Here is a 24,714-nt window from a genome sequence, read left to right as displayed (position 1 = left end):
TCTCCTTCTTTTGGCTTCTCTTTCAATGAATACACGTAACTTTGAAAAACGTGACAGCCTCCTGTGGAAGGCTTTTTACCTTACAATATGCTTTTAATATAGTTCTCAGTAATATAGTTATTAGTACAGTTATATGGGAATACATAACTAAATAATAAATGTAGCAAAAAGTAGTAAGACCAGTTAAACAAAATTGCTTCCCGAACTGCAACAAAAGATAGAGATTGGAATCTGTTATGCTAGTGACACACTAAGTCCATGACCTGACATTTCCCACCCGGAACACTGACATCCTGTCACAGCTACAGTCCAAAACCAGCTGCTATTCACTGCAAGACACTACAGAAGTCTATAAATTGCTGTGTCTTATCGCCATAAGCAGATGGGTCCACACGGTCCCAAGCTTCTGTTCCACAGCACCGCACAAGGACTCCAGCGATGAGCACGGACACGGCCGCTGTCCGAAACAGGCCAGTCAGTGCTGCCCACACCTCTCAGAAGGAGTACCACAGCCACCGACTGCAGGGCCGAGCCTGCTTTCTCCCCCTACAGTAGCCTGCAGAAACCACGTACGTGCCAGAAGCAGCAACAGGACATGGGAAAGCAGCACTGGTGGCTTTCATTTCAAAGTTAGGGTAAGAAACTCCCATGAAAGACAAGGCAGCAAATCCCTACATAACTAGGTGGGCTCATTCATCTGTAAAGATCTGCTTTTCTCTGGAAGGACAGGTACAACTCTCCTTCAGTATCACTAAAGGAAGGGGGGATGGCAGAAACCACAATCAATACCAAACTTACAATTCTTGTAGCAAGGCTGCCTGAAGGGTTTTCCTTTTGAGAAGGCAACTGCCACGATGAGGTACTGAAAACTGGAGATAAAAAACACTGTGGTATTTTCATAATTTTGTATATTACGTGTATCAAGTTCAGTTTCATTGTCTAAATGTGAAGAATTCCAATATAGGCTTCTTGTTGTATTACAGGCACTAAAACACACAAAGTTTTTGTATTAGTAAACACAATATGTATTTCAAAGAGATCACTTTCACCTTAACTGCCTCAAAAAAATAGAAATAAAATGCTATTTATAGCAGAAGGCCCAACAACAAACACGAAATATTGACCAGGTAGAGAATCATTAAGGATTTTTCCTTTTAGTCAGACCATCTAATCAGTTACCAAGATATTTAACAAGCACTCTGTATTTGGGGAGTAATGTTACCAAGGTCGACCATTTTCCCCAGCTGTCAACATGGGCACACCTGCTCCACCTCCGAGCTACAAAGGGACCTGAGGAGGTTGGGTTGTGAGCATGACTAGTGAGCCCCTGGCACTGAGACACCCTCGACATTCTCCAGCATGAGTGCTCCCGCCTTTCCCTTCCAAGTGGGCAGCTCTGCTGAGTGTATACAGAACCGAGTATGAGGATCCATGCCTGAGATGTGAATCACTACAGATACATGGTAACAAGGGATAGGGAGCTCTGGAAAAATTCTCAACAACTCTACCTTTCCTTTCTCCAGCCCTCTTTGCATGTACAGAAATGTTAACTTTTAAAAATATTTCTAAAAATATCAAATACAGATACTTCCTTTCAAACTAAAACATTAGCATCTTAAAATTATCTTCAACAAAATTACATTAATTAAATGTTATAATTTGTGTTATAATCTGAAGTGTTATACATAAACAAATAAACATAAAAATAGCATCTTAAAAAAAGATGTTGTTTCAAAATGCTATTTCCTAAATAAGGGGTAGAAAGTAAAAAATACTGGGGATTTAGAAGAGACCCTAGTAATTAACTCAAACTTCTTCATTTTACAGCTTAGAAAATCAAGGCACTGAAGGAAATGAAGAAAGGGCCTGAGGTGAGTCAGCTACAGAAGCCACTTTGCAGAAGACTCTTGTGAGATCTTTATCTGGTCACTGGACATCCTGTGCCATCTTGGGACTGTGCCAGTAAAAACCCCACCACCCGGTGTGGCCCTTCAGCTCTAAATCACACCTGTGAGGAGAAAAAAAACACTTTTTCTCTGTATCTTACACAATGTATGGCACTGTGCTGCTAGCAGCAGTAAATAGATTACTACATTGGAATTACCATCACACAAAGTGTTTACAGGCCAAAGTATTTGTGTTTATATTGAGGTTGACATGCAGCTTGATTTAAAGTCCTAGACATTCACACACTGATTTGCACATGGATTGTTCAACTTACTCTGAATGCGGATGCCACACTTTATACCACGGTTGCTGCTTAACCCAAAAAAATCCCAAAGACTGAAATCCAATGCAGATAATGATCTGAGACAAAACGGAGAAGAGTAGGGCCCCAGATATGAGACCGGAAGGTGGTCTTTGCGCCACAAGTTCCTTCCAAGCAGGATTTAAACTCACTGCATTCAAAAGAAAAAGTTTCATATGTAAATTAATCTGTCACTATACAAGGCATAGTCAGACCCACTTAAAAAAAATGTTACCTTTGCCTAACAATGTTTTCAAATGTCTCCAAAGAAGACATGTATTTACATATATGTAAATAATCTGTAAATGTAAACAACTTAGACAATTCCAAAATGCTTCAGGAGTAACCCTCACATTGCCATGGAAATTCAAATGAAATACTAGTACAAACAAAAACACTAAATAAAAGCATAAATATTAAAACATTTATCAGCACTCAATTATATTTAAGAGCCAATTATTTTTGTGAGAACTGAATTATAAAGCTACAGCTAGAATACTATGTTATTTCTTTCTCCTAAAAAAGACATTACCATTAGCAAAGATCTGGAGCAAAGTAAATATGCTACCAACAAAATAAACATACTTTGATCCCTTACTAAGGTGGTGCCCACTGAGTTTTTCACTGGAAAGGTTCCATTTTTCCCAATTAATAACTTATAAAAAGATATTCTGAGTCTGTGCTAACAGCCTACTCCTCATCAAAGTTCCATTCAGTAGTTTTGTCGTCTACTAAGGACTGTCTAACCTGGAGGCTATCAATCTGGCAGTATCTTGAATATGTTCATCTGTCAAAGCTTGGAGAGTGTTCCAGAGGTCTAGACAGGGTACACATGGACACGCTGCCAAGCATCCTACACTGCACAAGAGCAGCTCCCCTCAAAGGCCAACAAGGACACTGTCTCTCCCCCAGACTCCTTCCAGTGAGTCAGTACTGTAGAGTTTTCTTGTCTCTCTAAATGATTTACCTGCATTACGGATTTATTGATTTTTATTTCATTCAGTGGGTCATATCCCATTACTATCATTCTTGATTTTGATGTTAGTATCACCAATACTGGAACAAATCAACACCTTGTTCCTCCTGCACAACATGTCTACAGGGACACAGCACCAGTTCTGCATTACTCTAACCAAACATCCACAGCCTGAATTTAATGAAAGGAAATCAGATAAACTACATTCACTGGCCTATGCTATCTTATAAATATGCCCAAAGACTGAGAAATGATGCAACATGGTAACTACCTGAACTTCATGGGCCTGACATAAACCCTTGTTCTAACCTAGGGGATTGGGGATAAACAGACATTATTAGGACAAATAATAAAACCTGAATACATACTTTAGATTATACAATGTCATAGAAATGTTATATTTCCTGATTATCATAACTATATTTAGTTATTTAAGAGAATGGCTTTGCCTTTAGGAAATATATACTCAAATATGCAGGAGCAAAGGGGCATGAGCACTCAAAACCTGCTTTTAAGTATTTCGGAAAAAATACAGAAACAAGGACTAGTAAAATAACACATTAACAAAGAATGTGGAATGGGATAAGTTCTGTTTCAACAGCTGATTTTACAAATGTTTAATAAATTACATCAGAATTTCATGTCAAAATCAATAAAAAGGGAAAATGCTTACTTGTAAATACCACTACCAAAATGATTGCCAGATCAATGAAAAGAAACTGGAAGTCTCCTAGGTTACTCAGAATCTACAAAAGTAATTTTAAAACACAGTTATTTTCAGGAACTATTTATGTAGCACTGTCCCCATATTTTAGCCTCCAACCCCTTTAATCACAATTTCAAAACATCATTTGGACCTGTTTAAAAGCTGAAATACTTTTGCCTATAAGTTAAATATAACATATTTACAAACATCTTATATAATATGTTAGCTTAAAAAAAATCCTTAAAATTTATTCAATAAAATCCTTGGAAGAGTTTTTGGGCAAAAAGCAAGCACAAACTTTTACTCACAATATTCATTACTGTCCAAAATTAGTATCTTGAAGCTTCCTTAATATTTAACACCATCCCTTCTGATATTTTCTACAAATAGTAAAAAGGGATAGATTCACAAAAATTCTCTAGGATATATCACTAATGTTCACCTAAGAGAAAAATCTACAGTGAGATGCTAGTTTCACTACAAAACTCAGCACAAACACCTAAGAACACCTCTGTATGCTTTTCCTCCAAAAGCATCAACTTCTTTACATTATTGCTGAAACAACTGTCCTTATTCTGCCCTTTTCTTTACGAGTATATACTCGTAAAGAACGCCACAATTCAGCATTTCGATAGGTTCTAATGAAAGACGCCACTCTGTACTAATGGCAAGAAAGAATACAACCATCTTTTATTCATAAAGCTTGAATCACAGTTATCTGCTTTTAAAAAAAATGCTATCAGCTTCATGAGATTATCAATATGCTACTCAAACTAAAGTAAATGAAAGTAAATTCACAGATACAGCTCACATAAATTCCATTACTAACAGATGCATTCAAGATCAACCACATCTGCTCAATGTCCTAGCCACCCAATGTCAGTACTCACGGAGTACAGGAGAGTAACACTGAAGTACTGGATAATGCTGTAGAGAGCCATGAACTTAAACACACAGAAGGAAGTCATCAAAGCAGCACGGCCTTCCCTGTGAAGAGAAACACTGGCATGTGAAAGAAGGCATCTATAACTGCTTCTCCACATCACACTGACGTATCCTGACAGGTGCACATCAACATGCAACCACTACAGCAAAGTGCCAGTCTACCAAAAGAGCCAAACCAAAATGAAGCAGAAGAAATGAGAAGCAGTGATTTGTTCCTGAGATACACCACAGATGAGCTAATGTCCCACTAAAAGAAGATCCACGTTCCTATGATAACTTTTCCTGTTGTATTATTACAGCAACACCCAAATATGAGAACATCCTTCATTTATACTACCTGATGAGGTTTGGCACACAGGAAATACTAGGTGTTTTGGAGGTAAAAGGAGATGCCACTGAAGCCTCGAGTTCTGATAAAGAAATGCCTCCATGTGCTCTCTTCAAAGCCTGCAGGTTTCAAAAAAAATGGTTAAGTTTCAGGAATGTGATTTAGGCTAAAAGTTAAGACAAAGTTAAGCTAAAAGTTAAGACAAAGAAACTATACTTACACCACAATCATTTGCTCCATCACCGCACATCCCAACAAAGTAACTAAAAGACAAATGATTTTAAGATTTTTATTTCTTAAAATATCCAATATTTAGCTTACGATTTCTCTAACTGTATCATTAAGGAATCCCCTGGTGGACAGATCAAGCTTTCCAATACAAAGATCAGACTTGATGCTCTGCAAGGAACAGCCTGCAGTGAAATAACCAGGGATTATTCTAGCTCCATCATACTACACACAAATCATTTTTAGTACAATTTCCTCATCTTCAGTACATTTTTACTTAACCGTTAAGGTTATCAATAAATATTCTCCTTTAAAATCTTGAAACACTACACTCAATAAAACTAGAAAGTCACTTTTATCAACATACAACACCAGAATGAATGAATTCTACTTCAGAGGAATTAATTGGAAGAAGGAATTGTGGCTGCTGTACTTCAATAAAAACACCTGAGCCTTTTTTGAAAAGGCACTTCTCATAGTTGTTCTCTCCCCCTAACATCTGTGTGTATGTGTACGTGTATACATGAGAAATATTAATTATCTGGCCTTGAAACAAAATAATCCACCAATACTTACTCTACATTTTGCAGGGCTTCTACCAATTGTGTTTTCTGATCAGGTGCCATACGAGCAAACACAGTGCCATGCAACATCAACTGGAAAAAAACAGGGATTTTTGAAAAATACAGTTCACCATGTATTTACATAGAAGTCTACATATACCAAACAGCCTACCTTAGGTACAAGGTCTTGAAAATGCTCCAGTATCACAGAAAATGATTTGCCATTCATCGCAAAATGGTAACGAGTCAACTGCAGGTCCTCCAAGCTATCATCAACCAATTTAATGGGAATCACCTGTGTGTGAGAGAGTCGGAAACAACGCTCAGGCAGTCAGACCAGGCAACATAATCCTACATCTTCTTCATAACTAATTTATTTCATTTTGACACTTTATACCAGAAATTAAACACTTAATATGTATTCAAAGTAAAAGAAAATTCAATCATTAAATTAGCTATAATGTTTACTAAGGGAAAAAAAATAAGAACTTAAGATCAACTATTACTTCAATTTGAAATGATTGATAAAACTGAGTTTTAACAACACACCTGCATGATCTATCACTAATTACTTCTAAAATGGGATAAATATTTGGGATTCTCACACTTTGAAGCACTGGATCTCAATTTTAAACACTGAGTTTTCTGGCTTCGTCTCAGTGCTGACTCATCCCTACCTCCAGAAGCCTCTATTTGCATTTAGCTTTCGCTCTGCTATTCTGTGATGCCTGATTTTTAATTTGTGAAAATTCCCTTCCAAGAAGCAGGCTGCTAAAGACCAAGTCGTCCTGACGTTACCTCTGAGTCGATGGCTGGTACGCTGCTGCCCTGGGGCAGCGAGTCTGCATAATGCCAGTTGATCTTGGCCACCTTCCCATCCTTTGGAGGTAATGCTTCAGCAATAATAACTTTATCCTGAGGTAGAATCATCCCACAGTCTCTGGCCACGGAAACAGCAGTCAACATGTTGTCACCTAGTTTTTAAAATATTTTAAATGCATTAAATAAAAATGGCAATATGCAAATCTCAAACAACTCCTCCCAGGAACGGATTGGGCAGAAAGGATCATGTACAGTCCTGACCCTTGAAGTTTAAAAGCAGCAAAATCGGAATATTTATCAACAGGGTCTCAAAAATACAAACACAGATAACCATTCCAACCCATACTTTTAAAGAGAAATACAATACTCTGTCAGTCATGCACTGCTAGTTGTACCACAGAACACCTGGAAGGGACCTACACACAGAGCAGGTGCTCAAGAAACACACGTGGAGATAACTCTGGGGTTAGTGGGTGGTACACTGTGCTAATACCAGTGCATACAGCGCAGCAGGATGAATTACAATAGCCAGAGCTACAAAAAAAACTACTTCAGAACTATAAAGAAGCAAGAAAGGCAACTTCTCAGTCTTGAGAAGGAAAGAATTCATGAAAAGCAAGGACAAGATTATAAAAGAGAAACAAATGAATGGGGGACCCCACAGCTACTACAATTGAACGGTAAGGCACTTCTTCCTCCAATCCCCACACACCATATCTACCGGTTTCTTCCTGCGGCCTTCACAAGGCCATATTCTGTCACAGCAGGAAAAGAGATGCAGACAGAAAGTGCTTGGAGACAAAGGGGTCTCCAGTACTAAGAGTTTATGGATGCCAACAAACTTAGCAATATGGAGCTATATATTGTAAGTTTATTAGCTAAAGGAAAGAGAAAAGAAACAAAACAGTTGCCAGTTTCATACCACTAAGGACAAGAAGTAATTTCACATCAATAGTATGTCAGGAGAGGGGCCAGCACTGTGGTGCAGCAGTGTAAACCTCAAATTGCAATAGCAGCATCCCAAAGAGAGATACCTATTTAAGACCCAGCTGCTCCATCTGGAGCCAGCTTCCAGCTAATGTGCCTAGGAAAGCAAGGGAAGAAGCCCCAATTCTTTGGTCCCTTATCAACCCACGTGGGAGAACTGGACAGAAACTCTTTCTGGGAGGTGAGCCACACCAAAGCCAAGAGCCAGAAGGTTTAATGGGTCTCCCATGTGGGTGGACGAGGCACAAACACTTGCGCCACAGTGTATGCTTTTCCCAAGCCACTAGCAGGGAGCTCAACTGGAAGTAGAACAGCTGGGACATAGTATCCGCATGGACGCCTGGCACTGCACATGGTGGTTTACTTGCTGTACCATAACACTAGCTCGTACATTAGATATCTTTAAACAAAACTAGGAGATATCATAGCTACAATAACCAAACAAAAAAATATTTTATTATCAGTTCAAGCCAAGGTAACTGTATGCTTATATAAATGTAATTCTAGCAAATTACTGGTTAATCATAAATTGTGTACATGGCAGTTCTACAAACGAATAAAGGATCCAAATGCATAAATAAGGCATATTCCTAATCCGAGACTCTTATTTCTAATGGAGAACACAAATCTACAAGCATCCATAACACATGATTAAAGAATAAAAAGGAGCAAAATTTAAATTTTTATAGTGTGCCCTTCACTATTTTACTGAATTTTCTATAAACAGATTTTCTTAAATCTCAAAAAGAATAATACAGTCTCATAGTCAGGCCAAGCACTCAGAGCTCAAACAGGACAACACAGGAAATAGCCACTAAGACGCTTTAATTACTAACTAATCACTCCTGCACATCACAGAACTTGGGCTCTAAGAGTCACACTGGGTTTTTTTTATCTGTGTTCTTTTGTAGAGTCTAACCTGTGACCATGACTGTGCGAATGTTGGCTTTATGCAAATCTTCAAGTACTGCAGGGGTTTCTTGCTTTAATTTGTTCTGCATTATAATTAATCCCATAAAATCCATGTTGTTTTCAATGGCATCTCTGCAGAAAAAGAAGTTTTAACACATAATGGTTTAGTCATGAGAACAAGCACTGTTCTCTTTATGCTGAGAAAGCAATTGAAAATATCTATAAATTATATATTAAAATGTTTTATAAGCTGAGTAAACCATGTGTGCATTTATGACTTCAGTATCTCAAAAATTTAAAAGGAGAAAAACAATTCCGAAGAAGTGGATTTTTGACATTAAATTTTAACCTTTGAGACATTAAACATAAGGGTCATTTGGAAGTGTATGATTCTGTAAACACTAAACTGCTGCTACTCAGGAATTCACGCATCCTGTATCCCATCCAAAAACCACAAAAGCACAGATCTACGTTTCATTATCCTTCAAACAAAATATTCTAACTTAAAGTAACTGTATATCATAAGCACATTCAATACAGTTAAAGGGGATTCACTGTCAAGTCCTTGATTAATTCTCTAATTCTTGCTCTTAGAAATGTGATCAGTAGAAAGAAATCTCACTCAGGAACCCAGAGAGGAGCTCTTTAGAAGACAAACAAGCAATGCACAGCTACCAAGACGCTACTGTCAACACAGTCCAACATCCACTATGCACCAAGTGCTGACTGTGGTAGTCACTGGAAGGACAGACAGAAGACATGAGCTTCGTCCTCCAGGTGCACTTTCACAGAGTAACATACATGCAACCCAAGAGATGCCTACAAAAAGCACATGGGCCTTAGCCTTACAATGGAGATGAAGTCTGTTTAAGGGCAGTCACATTCTTCTTGAGAAAACTCAAGCTATTAAAACTGTGTTACAGGAGTAGTTTTCTTTCAGTAGGGAAAGAGGGTTTGAAGTTTGGGAAGAGATTTCCAGACTCAGAATTAAAATGATTTTTTTACATTAAAATTCAGTAATAGTGGTACTTGAAGCACACATTTATTAAGCCTAAAAATCTCTAAAAATATGTAACAATGGACAATAAATATATTAAAGAATATTTAGGCAATCTGATATAAAGGATATGGATGATAAAGCATATTTTTCTAAGCAATAAAAGTTCTCTGAAAAGCTAGTGTGATGGCCTAATCAGCTACTCTGTCTGCCAGCACTGAGATCCCATATGGGTACCGGTTCTAATCCCAGCAGTTCCACTTCCCATCCAGCTCCCTGCTTGTGCTCTGGGAAAGCACTGGAAAATGGCCCAAGTCCTTGGGACTTGGCACCCCAAGGAGACACATTGTTGTGGCTATTTGGGGAGTGAACCAGCATACAAAGATCTTTCTCTATTTCTATCTGTATATCTGTCTTTCCAATAAAAATAAATAAATCTGTTTTTAAAAAGTCTTGGGGAAAAAAAAAATGTCTTGAAGCCTGAAATTGCATTAGATTCCTGTGAAACTACTAAAGTCCAAAATATTGAGCCACTTTCCTACAGGTACTAATTGCTGGCTTCCGCTGGTTTTCTACCTCTCTGGTGAATGATATAGTCATGGAAATCTTACTTTGTAATTAATTAACAGTAAACTATTCAAGACATAAAAGGTCTTAGGCTATAAGAGAAATGCTCAAACCCATTCCTGCAAGACAGAGTGAAAGCAGAAAACGTGGCTGAAGGATGAGAATGGGGGAAGGGCTGGAGCAGGATGGTAGGGGAAGAAAGTTGACAGAAAAATATAAGGTATTCTGGGCAGAGATGAGCCTGTCCAAAGATGTGGAAGGATATATGAGGAAGCCAGGCTCAGGAACTCCTGGTATTCCAGTTTTTAAAAAGAGGAAACTAGCAAAGAGAAGAAACCAATGTATCTTTTGTAAGAATTAGAATAGAAAGTATACATCTGTGGTACACAACCATGCCCAGGTTTTGGCAGAGCACCTGCTAGAGATGTTTAGAAAAAAGCACTGTGAATCTTTCCCAAAAATGTCCAAATTAGGTAAATCAGTAGATAGGTCATTTGTGCTTAAAAAAAAAAAAAAAATGCTAGGGCATACCACTAAATGCCCCAAAAATGCTATTCTCAAAGGGTAAGTCCATTTACAGTAGCTGCAACCAAATGACAATCCAGTGACAATCCCTGAGTGTTTTCAAAACCTGCTACTTACATAAGCAAGGAAGCAGGGAATCAGTAAAACCAACTGACTCCAGGTAGAGTTGCAGAGAGCTGGTTCAGAAGCCTACTGCTTGTGTGACTCATGGCGAGATCATGAGATCACGTGGGGAAAAGGAACTGCAGAATTGTTTACTGTTCCTGCAGTAGGTCTGACACATCGTAGGCACTCAATAGTTAAAAAACAAACCAAAAATGTTTGGAAAAGTTGTAAGGAAATACATACAAGGATATAACAGCATTAGCAAACATAGTCAAATAGTCAGTATAGAATAAAAAGAAATCAGAGAAAATAAATACTCTTTATCTTAATCACCTAAAATAATACTACATTATATATATTTGCAAACATTCCCAAAACATTTAGTAAATAACCAACTATATGCAAACTGTTGCACATACTTATATAAACATAAACAACACATTCTTGGAAAGACAGTAGGAAAGCCATTCAATCTTACCTGTTAATATTCTGTACTTTATGCCATGTCAGTTTTGATTCTAATTTTCTGTGTGCAAGAGCAATAACACGGAAGCCCTGTTTAGTGTACTCTTCTAAAACTTTTTCAAAATCAACAGGAACTTTTTAAAAGAAAAGAAAAATTTCATTGTTAGAAATTTAGACTGCTTAATACAAAAGCTCTATAAACACCAAGATCTTGTCCAAAGCCAGGCTATCTCCTTACCTGTTTCAGCTTTACAGAGACTGGCCACAACCTCAGGGGCTCCCTTCATGTATGCATCCATTCTCTTGTCTCCAAGCACCCGTGCCACCACACTCATACGTTGCAAAGCAGAAGAAAATGGGAACTGGCGAACAATTCCTATTTCATAAACAGCCTACAGAATTTTGAAAGTTACACAAATAATTTATTATCTTCAATTTAAAAAAAAAAACCACTGGGCTACAAGTAACTTTTCTTCACTTACTGGAAGTTCAAACAGCTCCTAAAAATAAATAAAACAAAAGAGAATTCATTTAGACCAAACCCAGTAACATACACAAGTTACGAAAATCTTAATAAGTATTCACAAAACTTTATTTGGAAAATTTCAAAGAATCGATTGTTTCAAAGTTATGATTCATTTTTCTACTACCTCCTACTTTAAAAAACTGTGTTTTTGAACATCTCCAATGTTCTGATATTTCAAAAATGTTAAGTACTAAATTAAACAAAGGGGAACACATTTTTAAATTCTCCTAATGCCAGTGATAAAACAGAATTGTGTACTTTCAGATAACTGCAGTTAAAACATATCTGTGATAGAGTTAAACAGGACATGCACCTTCCTCTTACAGTCACATTTCAAAATGACAAATCGAAGTGACAGCATCAACGGCATTATCCATGACTTCCTACCATTTCCTGGTCCCCTGAAGGCGTGGGCTCAGGGAGCAGCTGTTTGGGAGGACGCACCACAGTAGGCATGATCCGATTATGCAGAGCTGTTTCTTCTTCAGTTGCTTCTTCTAGAATCTGAAAGGAAAACGTTCCACATACTGTCTCCTGAGATTCAACTTGCTGTTTCCATTTTTAAATGGAGTATTATAGACATTTTATGTAAATTTTTAAAATTACTGTCCAAAAACAAATTGAATACCACTTTAACACTAACATGGGTAAAACAAAACATTAATAAACCTAGCTAATTAAACATCTAGCAACCCACAGCAGGGGGGGAGGAAGAGACAGAGAGAGAGGGAGGAAGACACAGAGAGATCTTCCATCCTTTGGATCACTCCTCAAATGGCTATAACAGCTGGATCTAGACTGTTCCAAAGCCGGGAATCAGGAGCATCCACAAGGGTGCAGGTGCCCAAGTATTTGGGCCATCCTTTGCTGCTTTCCCAAGCTCATTAGCAGGGAGCTGGATGGGAAGGAACCACTGCCCAAATAGGATGCTGGGCCACAGGTTGCTGCTTTACCTGCTGAAGTATACTGCCAGCCTTCAGGACCTCTTTTCTGCTAACAAAAAAGTTCAGACACAGTGGCCAGAAGTGCTTGCAGAGAATTAAAAGCAAAAGATGAGCCAGACAAAGCTGTGGTGTAACACTGTGGCATAGGCCTCTGCCTGCTGCACCAGCATCCCATACATACACCAGTTTTACTCCCTGTCATTCCACTTCTGATCTACTGCCCTGCTTGTGGCCTAGGAAATTAGCAGAAAGTAGTTCAACTTCTTGGATCCTGCACCCACAAGAGAAATCCAGAAGAAACTCCTGACTCCTGGCTTTGGATCAGCCTCTCCTTCTCTCCATAAATCTGCCTTTCAAATAAAAAAATTAAAAAGATAAAATCATGAGAGCTTAGTTTCAATCTGAATACTTCTAGTTAAACTACTACTTTTCAAAGCCTTTGAAATATTTTAAGATGACCTGTTTTATTTACTTAAAAGATAGAGTGAAAAGGAGATGTTCCATTCATTGGTTCATTTCCTAAAGGTCACAAGTGACAAGACCGGGCCAGTCCAAAGCCAGGAGCCAAGAGTTTCATCCAGGTCTCCCAGGTGGGAGCAGGAACCAAACATTTGGGCCATTTTTCACTCTTCTCCCAAGAGCACTAGGCAAGAAGCTGCATAAGAAGTGGAGCAGCAAGGACTTAAACTGGTATCCATATGGGATGCTGGTGCAGCAGGCAGTGACCCAACTTGTTATGACACATCGGCCCCTGACATTTACTTTTAAAATGTTTCCATGAAAAAACAATTTCAAAGGCCCAGTGCGATGGCCTAACTCCTTGCCTTGCAATCACCGGGATCCCATAAGGGTGCCAGTTCATGTCCCTACTGCTCCACGTCCCATTCAGCTCCCTGCTTGTGATATGAGAAAGTAGTCAAGCACAGACCAAAGCCTTGGGACCTTGCACCCATGTGGGAGACATGGAAGAGGCTCTTGGCTCCCAGCTTTGCTTCAGCTCAGCTCCAGCTGTTGCAGCTACTTGGGGAGTAAACCAGCAGACGAAAGATCTTCTTCTCTGTAAATCTACCTTTCAATAAATAAAGAAAAATTACTAACTCCACTTAAATTTCAAACAAAAATTATATGAAACACACACAGGAGAGAAACTAAATTTGTCTTTATAACCAGATATCAACTGATGAGAATGAGGGAACTGTGACCAGTTATAGAACTGTATGTGAACTATCAGACTTCTTTTTCTCCCCTCAAAATTTTTTAAAAGTATTTATTTAAATATTTTTTATTTACTGAAAATTCAGATTTACAGAGAGGAGGAGAGACACACAGAGATCTTCTGCCAACTGGCACACTCCCCAAATGGCTATAACAACCGGAGCTGACTGAGCCCATCAGAAGCCAGGAGCCTCTTCCAGGTATCTATGTGGACTGTAGGTTCCCAAGGCTTCGGACCATTCCCTACTACTTTTCTAGGACATAAACAGAGAGCTGGAACAGGAGCAGAGCAGTGGGGACACAAGCCCTTATGGGACGCCGGTGCTGGCAGTCAGAGGATCAGCATGCTGAGCTACCATGCTGGCCCCTTGCCCTCATATTTTAACATCTCTGAAACCAGGACACATCCCACACTGCATCAGTAACATCAAACAGACTTTGGACCTGGTTCTGAGAAATCATTTCACTGTCACATCAACACTGGAAAGATTACAGATTAAAACATCTCATGGCCAACAAAAATCACTGCACACATTTAATCAATTTTCAAGAAGATCCACCAACACTGAACTCTAAATTCTCTGAAAACTTGTTGAGCTGGAAAAAAGCTTTACAAGACATCAAAGATCCATCAGCCCAGTTTGCTTTTCCTTCTGTGAATAAAGTGGGATCTTGCTTTGAGAACTAACTTTCAACAGTATTTATTTCAGACGATGGCAGAGTAATTTACTCAGTTATCCACCCCCTCTCCCTCTCACAACATTAAAACGAAAAAAGAAAAAAACCAAGGTTAACAGAGAACAAAACAGGCTGGGGACAAAGGGTAAACTGCAATGCTGATTGTTGTAATTGTGAGGGAAACAGCAGTCAGAACAGACACAAGAGCATCAGGAGGCAGGTGCAATTATTGTCAGCCAACATAGCTGAGACAAACAAAACAAAAAATAAGGCATCCTTCTCCAAAACTGTTAGCTACCCATCTGCCAGGAATTAGGGCTGCTCCCAACAGGGATGGCGCTCCAGAGGCAGGAATACTGTGGAGTGGATAGAACTGTTCCTCTGACACTCAAGAATGTTCCTGGACCCCACACTCCAAACACAGCAGGGCCTGGCCTTCCCAATCTGGAGGTGCTCTTCAGGACCAACCAAGTTCCCAAGGACAAGGAAAAACAAACTTACTGACCACCCAGAGTCAAACAGACCTCCATCTGGAACCAGAAGGTACAATCCAGATGCACTGTGAAACCCAAAAGCAGCAAGCAGATCAAACAAAAGCAGCAGCATACATTAGAAAAAAGAGGTAACTCAGAAGCCAGAAGAAAACTTTATGAAGACTGTCTTTGTTTCTCAATTTATTTGAAAGAGGGACAAGGAGGACAGACCAACCTCCTAAATGCCCACAACAGCCAAGGTTGGATCAGAATAAAGTCAGGAACTAGAAACTCGATCCAGATCTGTGTGAGTGACAAGACACAACCACTTAAACCATCAGCTGATGCAAAAAGCCAATCACTATAAGCTCTGAATACATTCACTGAAACATCACACTGCAGTCCATAATGTGAATGACCATTATGACAAATGAAACCAATTACTGGGCCCAGCCATGCAGCAGCCAGGATCCTATATGGGCACTTGTTCATCTCCAGTTGTTTCACTTCCCATTCAGCTCCCTGCTGGCCTGGGAAAGCAGTAGAGCATGGCCTAAGACTTGGGACCTTGCACCTACATGGGAAACCCCAAACAGGCTCCTGGCTCAGCTCCGGCCATTGTGGCCACTTGGGGAGTAAACCAGCAGATGCAGGATCTTTTTGTTTCTCCTTCTCTCTGTAACTCTGACTTTCCGGGGCCCGGCACGGTGGCGTAGTGGTTAAGGTCCTCGCCTTGCACGCCCGGGATCCCATATGGGTGCCGGTTCTATCCCGGCAGCCCCTCTTCCCTTCCAGCTCCCTGCCTGTGGCCTGGGAAAGCAGTCGAGGACAGCCCAAAGCTTTGGGACCCTGCACCTGCGTGGGAGACCCAGAAGAGGCTCCTGGCTTCGGATCGGCGCAGTACCGGCCGTTGCGCTCACTTGGGGAGTGAATCATCAGACGGAAGATCTTCCTCTCTATCTCTCCTCTCTGTATATCTGCCTTTCCAATAAAAAAAAATAATAAAAATAAATCTTTAAAAAAAAAATCTGACTTTCCAATAAAAACGAGTAAATCTTGAAAAAAAAATTATTATTGCATCTATAAAAGAAGTAAATGCTATAAAATGTTAACAACCAGGGAATAATGGCAAATGCTTAAAAACTAAAATTATCAGTGATAAAAACAGAAGGAAATTGTTAAAAAACAACCAAGTATGTATGTGTTTATATACAGAACAAATACAAAATAAAAGAGGACACATGACTGCTTTATAAAATATGGCATGTGGCCAATAAACTGTGTCAGTTACGATCCTTCCACCTATTTTCAGTCTACTGATAAGGTGCTAACAGCTGTTTTAATCTTATAATCATGAAATAGGGACCTGAAATAGCCAACTTCTATTAAGGGAATTTATATTAGCAAAATACCCACCTATATGAACTGCCCATGTTGCATTGTATCTAGGCAGGTGTTACACTGCTGGGAGAAAAGCAGCTAATAGCTAGCAGACATCCTGGGCCTGGTTAATGCCAAGTTTGTGTTAATTATATCAGTGTGCCAGCATAGTTGCCTATCCCTTTTTTCTTTTTTTCTGAGGACATGTGGGGGACAGATGTCTGTATGCTAGCAGACGGTCTGTGGACCCACCCACATGCAAACGTGTGTGGGCCCTGTCTGGGCAGGCAAAGCTCCATATTGGCACAGCACACCACAGCAAGACTGGGCTTGGGGATCTGCATGGTCATGGGTATGCAGGGCTGTGGATTGCGCACAGAACGGGTTCTGGGGATTTGTGGGGGGAAGACTGCTAAGGGAGAACTTGACAGGCAAGGAGGGACTTCTGGGGGACTCCAATAAGCAGGCCACTGCAAGGTAAACAAGGAGGCTGAGAACCAGTGGATCTTTGATGGCCAAACCAATGTGCATGCCATATGGGAGACCCGAGTTGGGCTGGCTAGTATCAAACACTCTCTGCTGGCTAGACTCCAGTATTGGGGCAGGATGGTGGCCCACGTCAGGCTGGGCCATGACACTCACCAGCTCACAAGAGAATTGGGTCTGTGGGGAATTTGTTGGCTCATATGTACGACTGCCATACCATCTGGCTTACTTGAGGAAACTGGGGTTAAAAACAGGCCAGGCTGGTTCAGGCTGTAGCACCCACTGGTACACCCAAATGGGATGGACCATGCCACAACATCCACTAACATACACAAAAGCCTACACTAGGGGGCAGACTGAAAAACAGGGGTCTAGACCTGCGGGCTAATGTGAGATCTGGGTCTGGGAGTGGGCCTGGGGGCGGGACTTGAGAAATTCCCCTGGCAGACTGTCACTCCGAGTGATAAGCATGTGAGTCAGCAGGGTGTTGGGCAGGCCAGGGTGGCTGCTTCACTTGTTGGTGGGTGTATGGGTTGGCTCTGTGGGGAAGGACCAGGTAGGGTAAGGCCAAAACATAGCACACTGGCATGTACAAGAGCTAGGATGGGGTGCATGCCATGCCAGGCTATGCTAGGATATATCACAACTACTGATTTTCATGGAAGCCAGGGATGAGGGCCAACTGGGCAGGGCTAGGCTGTAGCATGCAACAACAAAAATTGGGACTGTGGGCGGGCCAGACTGCAGCATCTGATGACAAAGACAGGTGATGGGCAATGCCAGGCTGGGTGAAAGCAACCACCAACAGCTGCAAGATCAGTGGCTGGGAGCAAGCCTGGTCATACAGTTAAGGGAACGCCCAGGCTGGGCTGCAGTTCCTGCTGGTGACCGTGAGAGCAAGAATGATGGTGCCACTCATCATGCTCGGAGTGGCAAGATTGGCAGCAATTCATAACTGGGGAACTATTGGGCCTGACAGCGTGGCCTAGCAGCTAAAGTCCTCACCTTGAACGCCCCAGGATCCCATATGGGTGCCGGTTCTAATCCCGGCAGCTCCACTTCCCATCCAGCTCCCTGCTTGTGGCCTGGGAAAGCAGTCGAGGATGGCCCAAAGCCTTGGGACGCTGCACTCGTGTGGGATACCCGGAATAGGTTCCTGGTTCCCGGCTTCGGACCGGCACAGCATCAGCCATTGCACTCACTTGGGGAGTGAATCATCAGACGGAAGATCTTCCTTTCTATCTCTCCTCCTCTCTGTATATCTGACTTTGTAATAAAAATAAATAAATCTTAAAAAAAAAAAAAGAACTTGCATTAAAAACAAAATAAAAAAAGTGGTGAACTTTAAAACCACTTGGGCAAGAACCTCGGAGCATGCTCTATATCTGGGACTTGGGGAGTGTGGGAAATTGGGTAGGCCTTCTCCCTTAGTACCCCCCTTTTAAACATGAAGGAAATCATATGGAAATAATAGTCTTACCCACTTTCCTATAGCCCTTGAACCTTTTTACCCTAATTAACTATGTAAAGATTGTCAAAAATTTTAAAAATTAATAAAAAACAAAACAAGAATGATGGTGCCAAACTGAGCTGGCATGGCTGTAGCATCCCTCAGCATAGATGTGGATTGAGTCTGAGGTGTGCCACACTGGGCTAGACTCCCAGCCTGTTAATGCTCACAGAAGCCAGAGCACGTGTAGGACAGGCTGGGCAAGGTCCCGGCAACCTCCGAACCATGCAGGAGCTGGGTCTAAGCGGGCGGGCCATACTGGGCTGGGATGTAACACCCAACAACGAGAGCCAGAATGGATGCGGGTTAGTCAGGCAAAGCTGCCATACCTGCAAGGACAGGAGGTGGGCCAAGTCTGGCTGGAGCAAGAACCCACCAGTGTGCACAAGATCTGCTACTTGTAGGTGACCTGATAGAAGAGCTTGGGGAACTCTTCTTCCAGGACACAGTCCCTACAAGTGAATGCAAGAACCAAGCTGGGAGCAGCCTAGACCAGACCATGTTACAATACCCACCAGTATATGTGTGGGTCAGGTCTGGGGGTGGGCTAGCCTAAGCCAGTTCATAGCACACATTGCCAAATGTGAAAAGGCCATGTTGGGCTAAAACACCAGCCAATTTATATTAAGGACAGGAGGAAGGGCATTCCAAACTGGGCAGAGCTACAAAATCCTCCAGCCTGCACATGATCTGGGTTAGGGGGAAAGCCAGGCTAGGCTAAGCAACCATATCCCATGCTTTATTCACGAGCCAGAGTGAATTCAAGCTGGTTGGACTTTCATGTAGTACTGGCTAGTAGGTGCTAGAACTTGGAGGAAGTCCTGTTAGGCTAGACTGCATAACCAGCTGGAAAGTGTAAGATAAGGGGCTGGGAGTAAGCATAGCAGCAAAGTTATAGACTCCCCCTCTGATCTGCTGCAGCTCCCATGGTGAGCATAAGAACCAGTGCCGGGCATGGACCTAGCTGGAAAGGCAGTGGTACCCACAGTCATGAGTGTGGACTGGAGTGTGGGATTGGTTGGGCTGAGCCAGGCTACAAAACCCATTGATATGCATAAGAGCCAAATGGGGAGGGGGAGCGAATGGGCCACTATCCTGCACACACTGAAATATGCAGGAATCAGGGGTGGGGGCAAGTCCAGTAGAAGCTGCTGAGACTTACTCTAACTAGGCTGCAGTTCCCACTGGTGTGTGTGTGTGTGTGAGGGCAGAGTGTGTGGAGGGCAGCCAGGGACTGAACTGCAGCATCCACTGGTTTTTGAATCGAAATGGGGCTGGGGACAGAAATGACCAGGCAACTCCAACCACCAGTACGTCTAGGCTGATGTGGGTGATGGACTCAACTGGACCCCACACTGGCTGAGTCAAGCCTGGGCTCACCTCTGGCAAGGTTTCTTTGGGGCTTTCCCACCCAACTGGATCACTGGACTCAGAACTCCAAACAGCAGGGAAAAAAATCACAGCATGTGTGGTCTGACTGTGGAGTGCAAGTAACAGAACTGGATATCCTCGGTTGCTGAAGTCTGTGCAGCAGACAGCATGTCCAAATGCACATGGGGATCATGACAACCAGCTCAGAGGCCTGCACAGGTTGTCTAGTACTACGGAGGGCAGAACAAATTGGACAAGTCTCCTAGTCAGCAAGTATCTGGGCCAGTGGAGTCTCTAAGCTAGACTCTGTCAGCCAATTATCCCTGGAAGAATTTCCATAATCTTGGAGCAACAAAGTCAACAGCGTATCAGAATTATCAAAACCACTTGAGCAGTGCCCTTGGAATATGCTTCACATAGGGGACCCTCGGATGACATCGGGTGGCAACTGAAGCAATTGGGCAGCTGGGATTGGCTTCCTCTCCTTCTCTCCCCGGGACTGGAGACAGTTGTTGCATCCACTTTCCCTCATTCCTTGACCCTATGCAGTGGTCCACATAGGTGTGCATTCCTCTTAACTATGTAAATATCATAAAAAACAAAATAAATTATTTAAAAAATTGTCTAAGTTATATCAATGATTTTTACATAATTGTATTTATTTCCCCAGTGACATATTTTTGGAAACTATATAGTTCCATTTAGGACCCATGTAATATGTAAGACTATCATCAAAACAACTAGGAGAAATCATCTTTCTATAAAGAGTTTTATTATGCTCTTAAAGTCACTTTACAGTTTTGAACTCACCCATCCAATGGCTTCAAACATTTTCAAATCGAGTGGATCTCCAGAAAGCACTCCTTCAATTCTTGTAAGTGAATGGCATGTAGCCATACAAGCAACAAACTGAGATTTTACCAACATCTCATTGCAAACATTTTCTTCTGGTAAAAGAAATCTAAACAGAAAATACAGTGAATCAGATTTATAAGTTCTAAGAACTAAGACAATTTTCTAGGCTATCTTTTCAGGTTTTCTAAATAAAAAATAATTATTTTAAATCAAACTAAGCTTGTAACAGAAATTTTCAAGCGCCAGGAACACAGGAAAAAAGAACATCAGAGGGCAGGAGCTTGAGCTGCTGTGGTGAGGAAGGGGAGGTCTTTCTTTGAATCCCAGAGGCATGGGTTTCTTTGTTTGTTTGTTTGTTTTTTAATTTATTTTTTATTGATTACATTACATTTTGTGACATAGTTTTATAGGCTCTGGAATTCCCCCCTTTCCTCCCCCAAACCGCTCCCCCCCCCATGGTGGATTCTTGTTGCATTACTACAGTTCAGATTCAGTTGAGATGCTTTACTTGCAAGCAACTACAAAGCATAGAGTCCATCATCTTATTGTGCAGATAAGTTCAGCAGTTTCTTGGGGAGACCGTCTCTGGTCTGAAGGTAGAGCTGACAGAGTATCATCCCAATCAATTAAAAACCCCGACATTATATCAGTAACAATTTATAACGTAATGGAATTAGTTGTCATGGTATTGTGTAACCAGCATGTTAAAAGAGAGAGAGACAGAGAGAGAGAGAGAGAGAGAGAAAAAAAAGAGTGCAAGTTCTGAACCACATCCTATGACTTCTACATTGATGTTACAATTATTAGTTTATACAATTGGGTTCTATACACCTTAAAATGGCTATAGATTACTATTCAGCTGTCTCATGTCTATTTTAATTTTAGTATTTAGCAGTTCATAGCGTTGATGCACGATTTTGCAGAACCTGGCTGTTTTTCAGGTAGTCTATAACTCTAACAAGACATACGTTAACAGTTTAGGTGAACAATTTTAGGAGGGGTGTGCAGAGAAATCTTCAAAACCCTAGTGAGCGGGCGTGCAAGGTGGTGGCGCAAGTGGTTAAGGTCCTCGCCTTGCACGCCCGGGATCCCATATGGGCGCCGGTTCTAATCCAGGCAGCCCTGCTTCCCTTCCAGCTCCCTGCCTGTGGCCTGGGAAAGCAGTCGAGGACGGCCCAAAGCTTTGGGACCCTGCACCCGGGTGCGAGACCCGGAAGAGGCTCCTGGATTCGGATTGGCATAGTATCGACCCGTTGCGCTCACTTGGGGAGTGAATCATCGGATGGAAGATCTTCTTCTCTGTCTCTCCTCCTCTCTGTATATCTGCTTTTCCAATAAAAAAATAATAAAAATAAATCTTTAAAAAAAAAAAAAAAACCTAGTGAGGAGTAACTAATCTGTGTGTCCCACCCAGTGAGTTATAAGTGCATCCTCACTGCCTGTTTCCTGTTTCTAAGCTTTCCTTGTTGTTCTCTATCTATTCTAGGGGTTTTTTTGTTTGTTTATTTGTTAGTTTGTTTTGGGGGGTTTCTGGAGCGATCCTGATGGTCATTACGAGAGAGGGTGGGGACCCAAAGTCGGCACCAGGCAAGAACCAGAGAAAGCTCCTCCCCCTAGTCCCGGGGACATGGGTTTCTATATCTACACAAGAACAACAAATAAAGTCCTGGATCCACATAAAGAGGGAATTAGTACTGACAGAATTACACTCATACAAAAAAAGGCAATTGTGGGTGAATACCTATGTATTTTGCGAGAAGAGTAAACGAGAAAAAACTTCACTCACAAACCAAAATAACAAGTAAGCTTGTTTGGATAGGGACTGCTGCACAGTGGACTGAGCTGGCTCCTCCTCTCTCTTCCTGATATTTATTATTATGTAATATGCAACATTATGATTTTGGTTTTATATAACCTATATGCATAGATTTTTCTGTTTACACACTTTTCTGTTAATTCTTGTATCCCATTCCTGTGAATTAAATTCTCTTCTTTATAACTATACTATAATTAATTTTGTTTTACTCTCACCTTAGCCTTCTTGTTCTTGCTGCTAAAGAGTCATTGTTGCTTTGCTAATCTCCTTCTTTGCCTGTCACTCTAAATTTAATTCTTCACCCTTGATATATGCATTTCAACTTGTTTTTTTAATTTGCATATGAATTCCATTTTACTTCTGGATTCTAAGGATATATGTTTTCATAAACCCAGGAAACGTTCAACCTATTTCTCTTCTGTTATGCTCTTTCCCTCATGCTTGGTTTTCCCTTTTGTTGGGTCCAAACCATACGTTGGGCAAGAAAGTTTATTTGGATATTTCCACATCTGAAATGGGCATGTTAATTTGTCTCGGGTTCATATAATTTCAAATATATTTGAACAAAAGGGAGCACAGTAGCACACAAAAAACCAACAGGTAAAGATCTACATGGAAAACACTAAGAAAGCTAGTACAGAGCTAAGAATGAAAGGTAACATGCAGTACTGGAGGTTAGTAAATTCACTAGGTTATAAAAATTAAAGACACAAGAATTACTGAAAATACCAAATAACATCCTCTCTTCTATTGTATAAACCAATAAGTAAAAGCACAACTACAGTAGTGAAGCTTCCAAACTTCAAAGACGAAAATAGATGAGCAAGAGATTATTGTATTTGCAATACACAGTATTGATAAATACAATCGAGAAAACACAAAGGAATACTAACAATGGATACACTAGCGACTAATAACGTAACCAAAAAAATTAAGAGATAATGCAATACTGAAATGTGTAAAACGACCCTCCTTCCAAAAACACAAAAGATGCTCAGATTTGTTAATTAGGGATGCCAATAAAGTCACAAGGAAAAGAAATTTTATAAGAAATCCATTCATTTGGCACAAACAAATTTGACAAAGATTGAAGTAAAGTCACTTTTAAAGTTAGACAACTACTAATGTCTCCACAATGAAATTCAGCAGTTCTCAGAAAGAGAGCAATGAGACAAAACCCTTTAGGTGAGATTTCCCGTGTGCCTGTAACCAGCACTGACCATAGGACCTACCTTACCGAGACTCCAGCCATTTTAATTTTAATTACAATGTGATTTGTGAAAGTACCGGGGGTGAGGGAAAGCAGAAATAAACTGTCCCTTACTAAAAGACACCTACCACATTCTAATCATAAATTGGAATACCACAGAGTAATGACATTAAATCTGACCTGTACATATCAACACTTAAGGGGAAAAGGCAGCAGGAACAGATGGACAGGTTATCACTCATTTTAAGAGAGAACCTTCAATATGCAAAATGTGTATTTTAACAAGTATGCAGGGCCTACATTCTGGCACAGCAAGTTAAGCTGCCTGCTGTGCTGCCATTCTATATTGAAGGATGGTTCAAGTCTTGCTACTCAGCCTCCCATCCAGCTGCCTGCTAATGCGTCTGGGAAAACAACAGATGATGGCCCAAACACCTGGGCTCCTGCCTTCCACCCAGAGCAGACCCAGCTGCTGCAGACATCTGGGAGTGAACCAGCAAACGGACAGCACTGTGCACTCTCCTTCTACCTTCCCATTCTTTTCTCCCTCTCAGTCAATATGCTTTTCAAATAAATAAAAATGAATCTCTAAAAAGCAAAAAACAAATCTATGTCTACCAAAATCAAATTACCTTTTAGTTTCACTTTATAAAAGCTTTTCAAGATACTCTCATGTTTATTTATAAATTATGCATACAATGAAAATATAAAATATGTAAAAGCCAAAACCACTTAGAATGGTACTAAGAAAAACGGGACAGAGTAAGACATTAACAATTTCTAAAGTATTTTAATCTTTTAAAGATATCTGGGGAACAGAACAATAGCTTAATTGGCCAATTCTTCTCTTTCAAGCACCAGGAGCCCATATGGGTG

The 24,714-nt window shown here is 40.8% G+C and overlaps 1 protein-coding gene across 6 annotated transcripts in view; it reads right to left on the bottom strand.

Annotated features, from left to right (window-relative positions):
- ATP13A3 (ATPase 13A3) overlaps positions 1-24,714 on the bottom strand; it is a 90,327-nt gene that overhangs the window by 22,799 nt on the left and 42,814 nt on the right. For all 6 annotated transcript variants that reach the window (XM_041003017.1, XM_041003016.1, XM_041003018.1 and 3 more), the window contains 15 exons: positions 20,768-20,918; positions 12,288-12,404; positions 11,857-11,874; positions 11,613-11,766; positions 11,388-11,508; positions 8,723-8,847; positions 6,793-6,968; positions 6,167-6,289; positions 6,008-6,087; positions 5,424-5,466; positions 5,213-5,322; positions 4,821-4,917; positions 3,898-3,970; positions 2,222-2,399; positions 799-986 (listed from right to left, as the gene is read on the bottom strand). In XM_041003017.1, coding sequence (XP_040858951.1) covers positions 799-986; positions 2,222-2,399; positions 3,898-3,970; positions 4,821-4,917; positions 5,213-5,322; positions 5,424-5,466; positions 6,008-6,087; positions 6,167-6,289; positions 6,793-6,968; positions 8,723-8,847; positions 11,388-11,508; positions 11,613-11,766; positions 11,857-11,874; positions 12,288-12,404; positions 20,768-20,918 — 1,754 coding nt within the window. The remainder of the gene's footprint in view (positions 1-798; positions 987-2,221; positions 2,400-3,897; positions 3,971-4,820; positions 4,918-5,212; positions 5,323-5,423; positions 5,467-6,007; positions 6,088-6,166; positions 6,290-6,792; positions 6,969-8,722; positions 8,848-11,387; positions 11,509-11,612; positions 11,767-11,856; positions 11,875-12,287; positions 12,405-20,767; positions 20,919-24,714) is intronic.

Source organism: Ochotona curzoniae, unplaced genomic scaffold, assembly GCF_017591425.1.
Source record: "Ochotona curzoniae isolate NIBS_2020 unplaced genomic scaffold, NIBS_Ocur_1.0 scaffold_2587, whole genome shotgun sequence".
Lineage (NCBI taxonomy): Eukaryota > Metazoa > Chordata > Mammalia > Lagomorpha > Ochotonidae > Ochotona > Ochotona curzoniae.
Note: the sequence above shows the minus strand (reverse complement) of the source record. Positions and strands in the feature narration are given on the sequence as shown.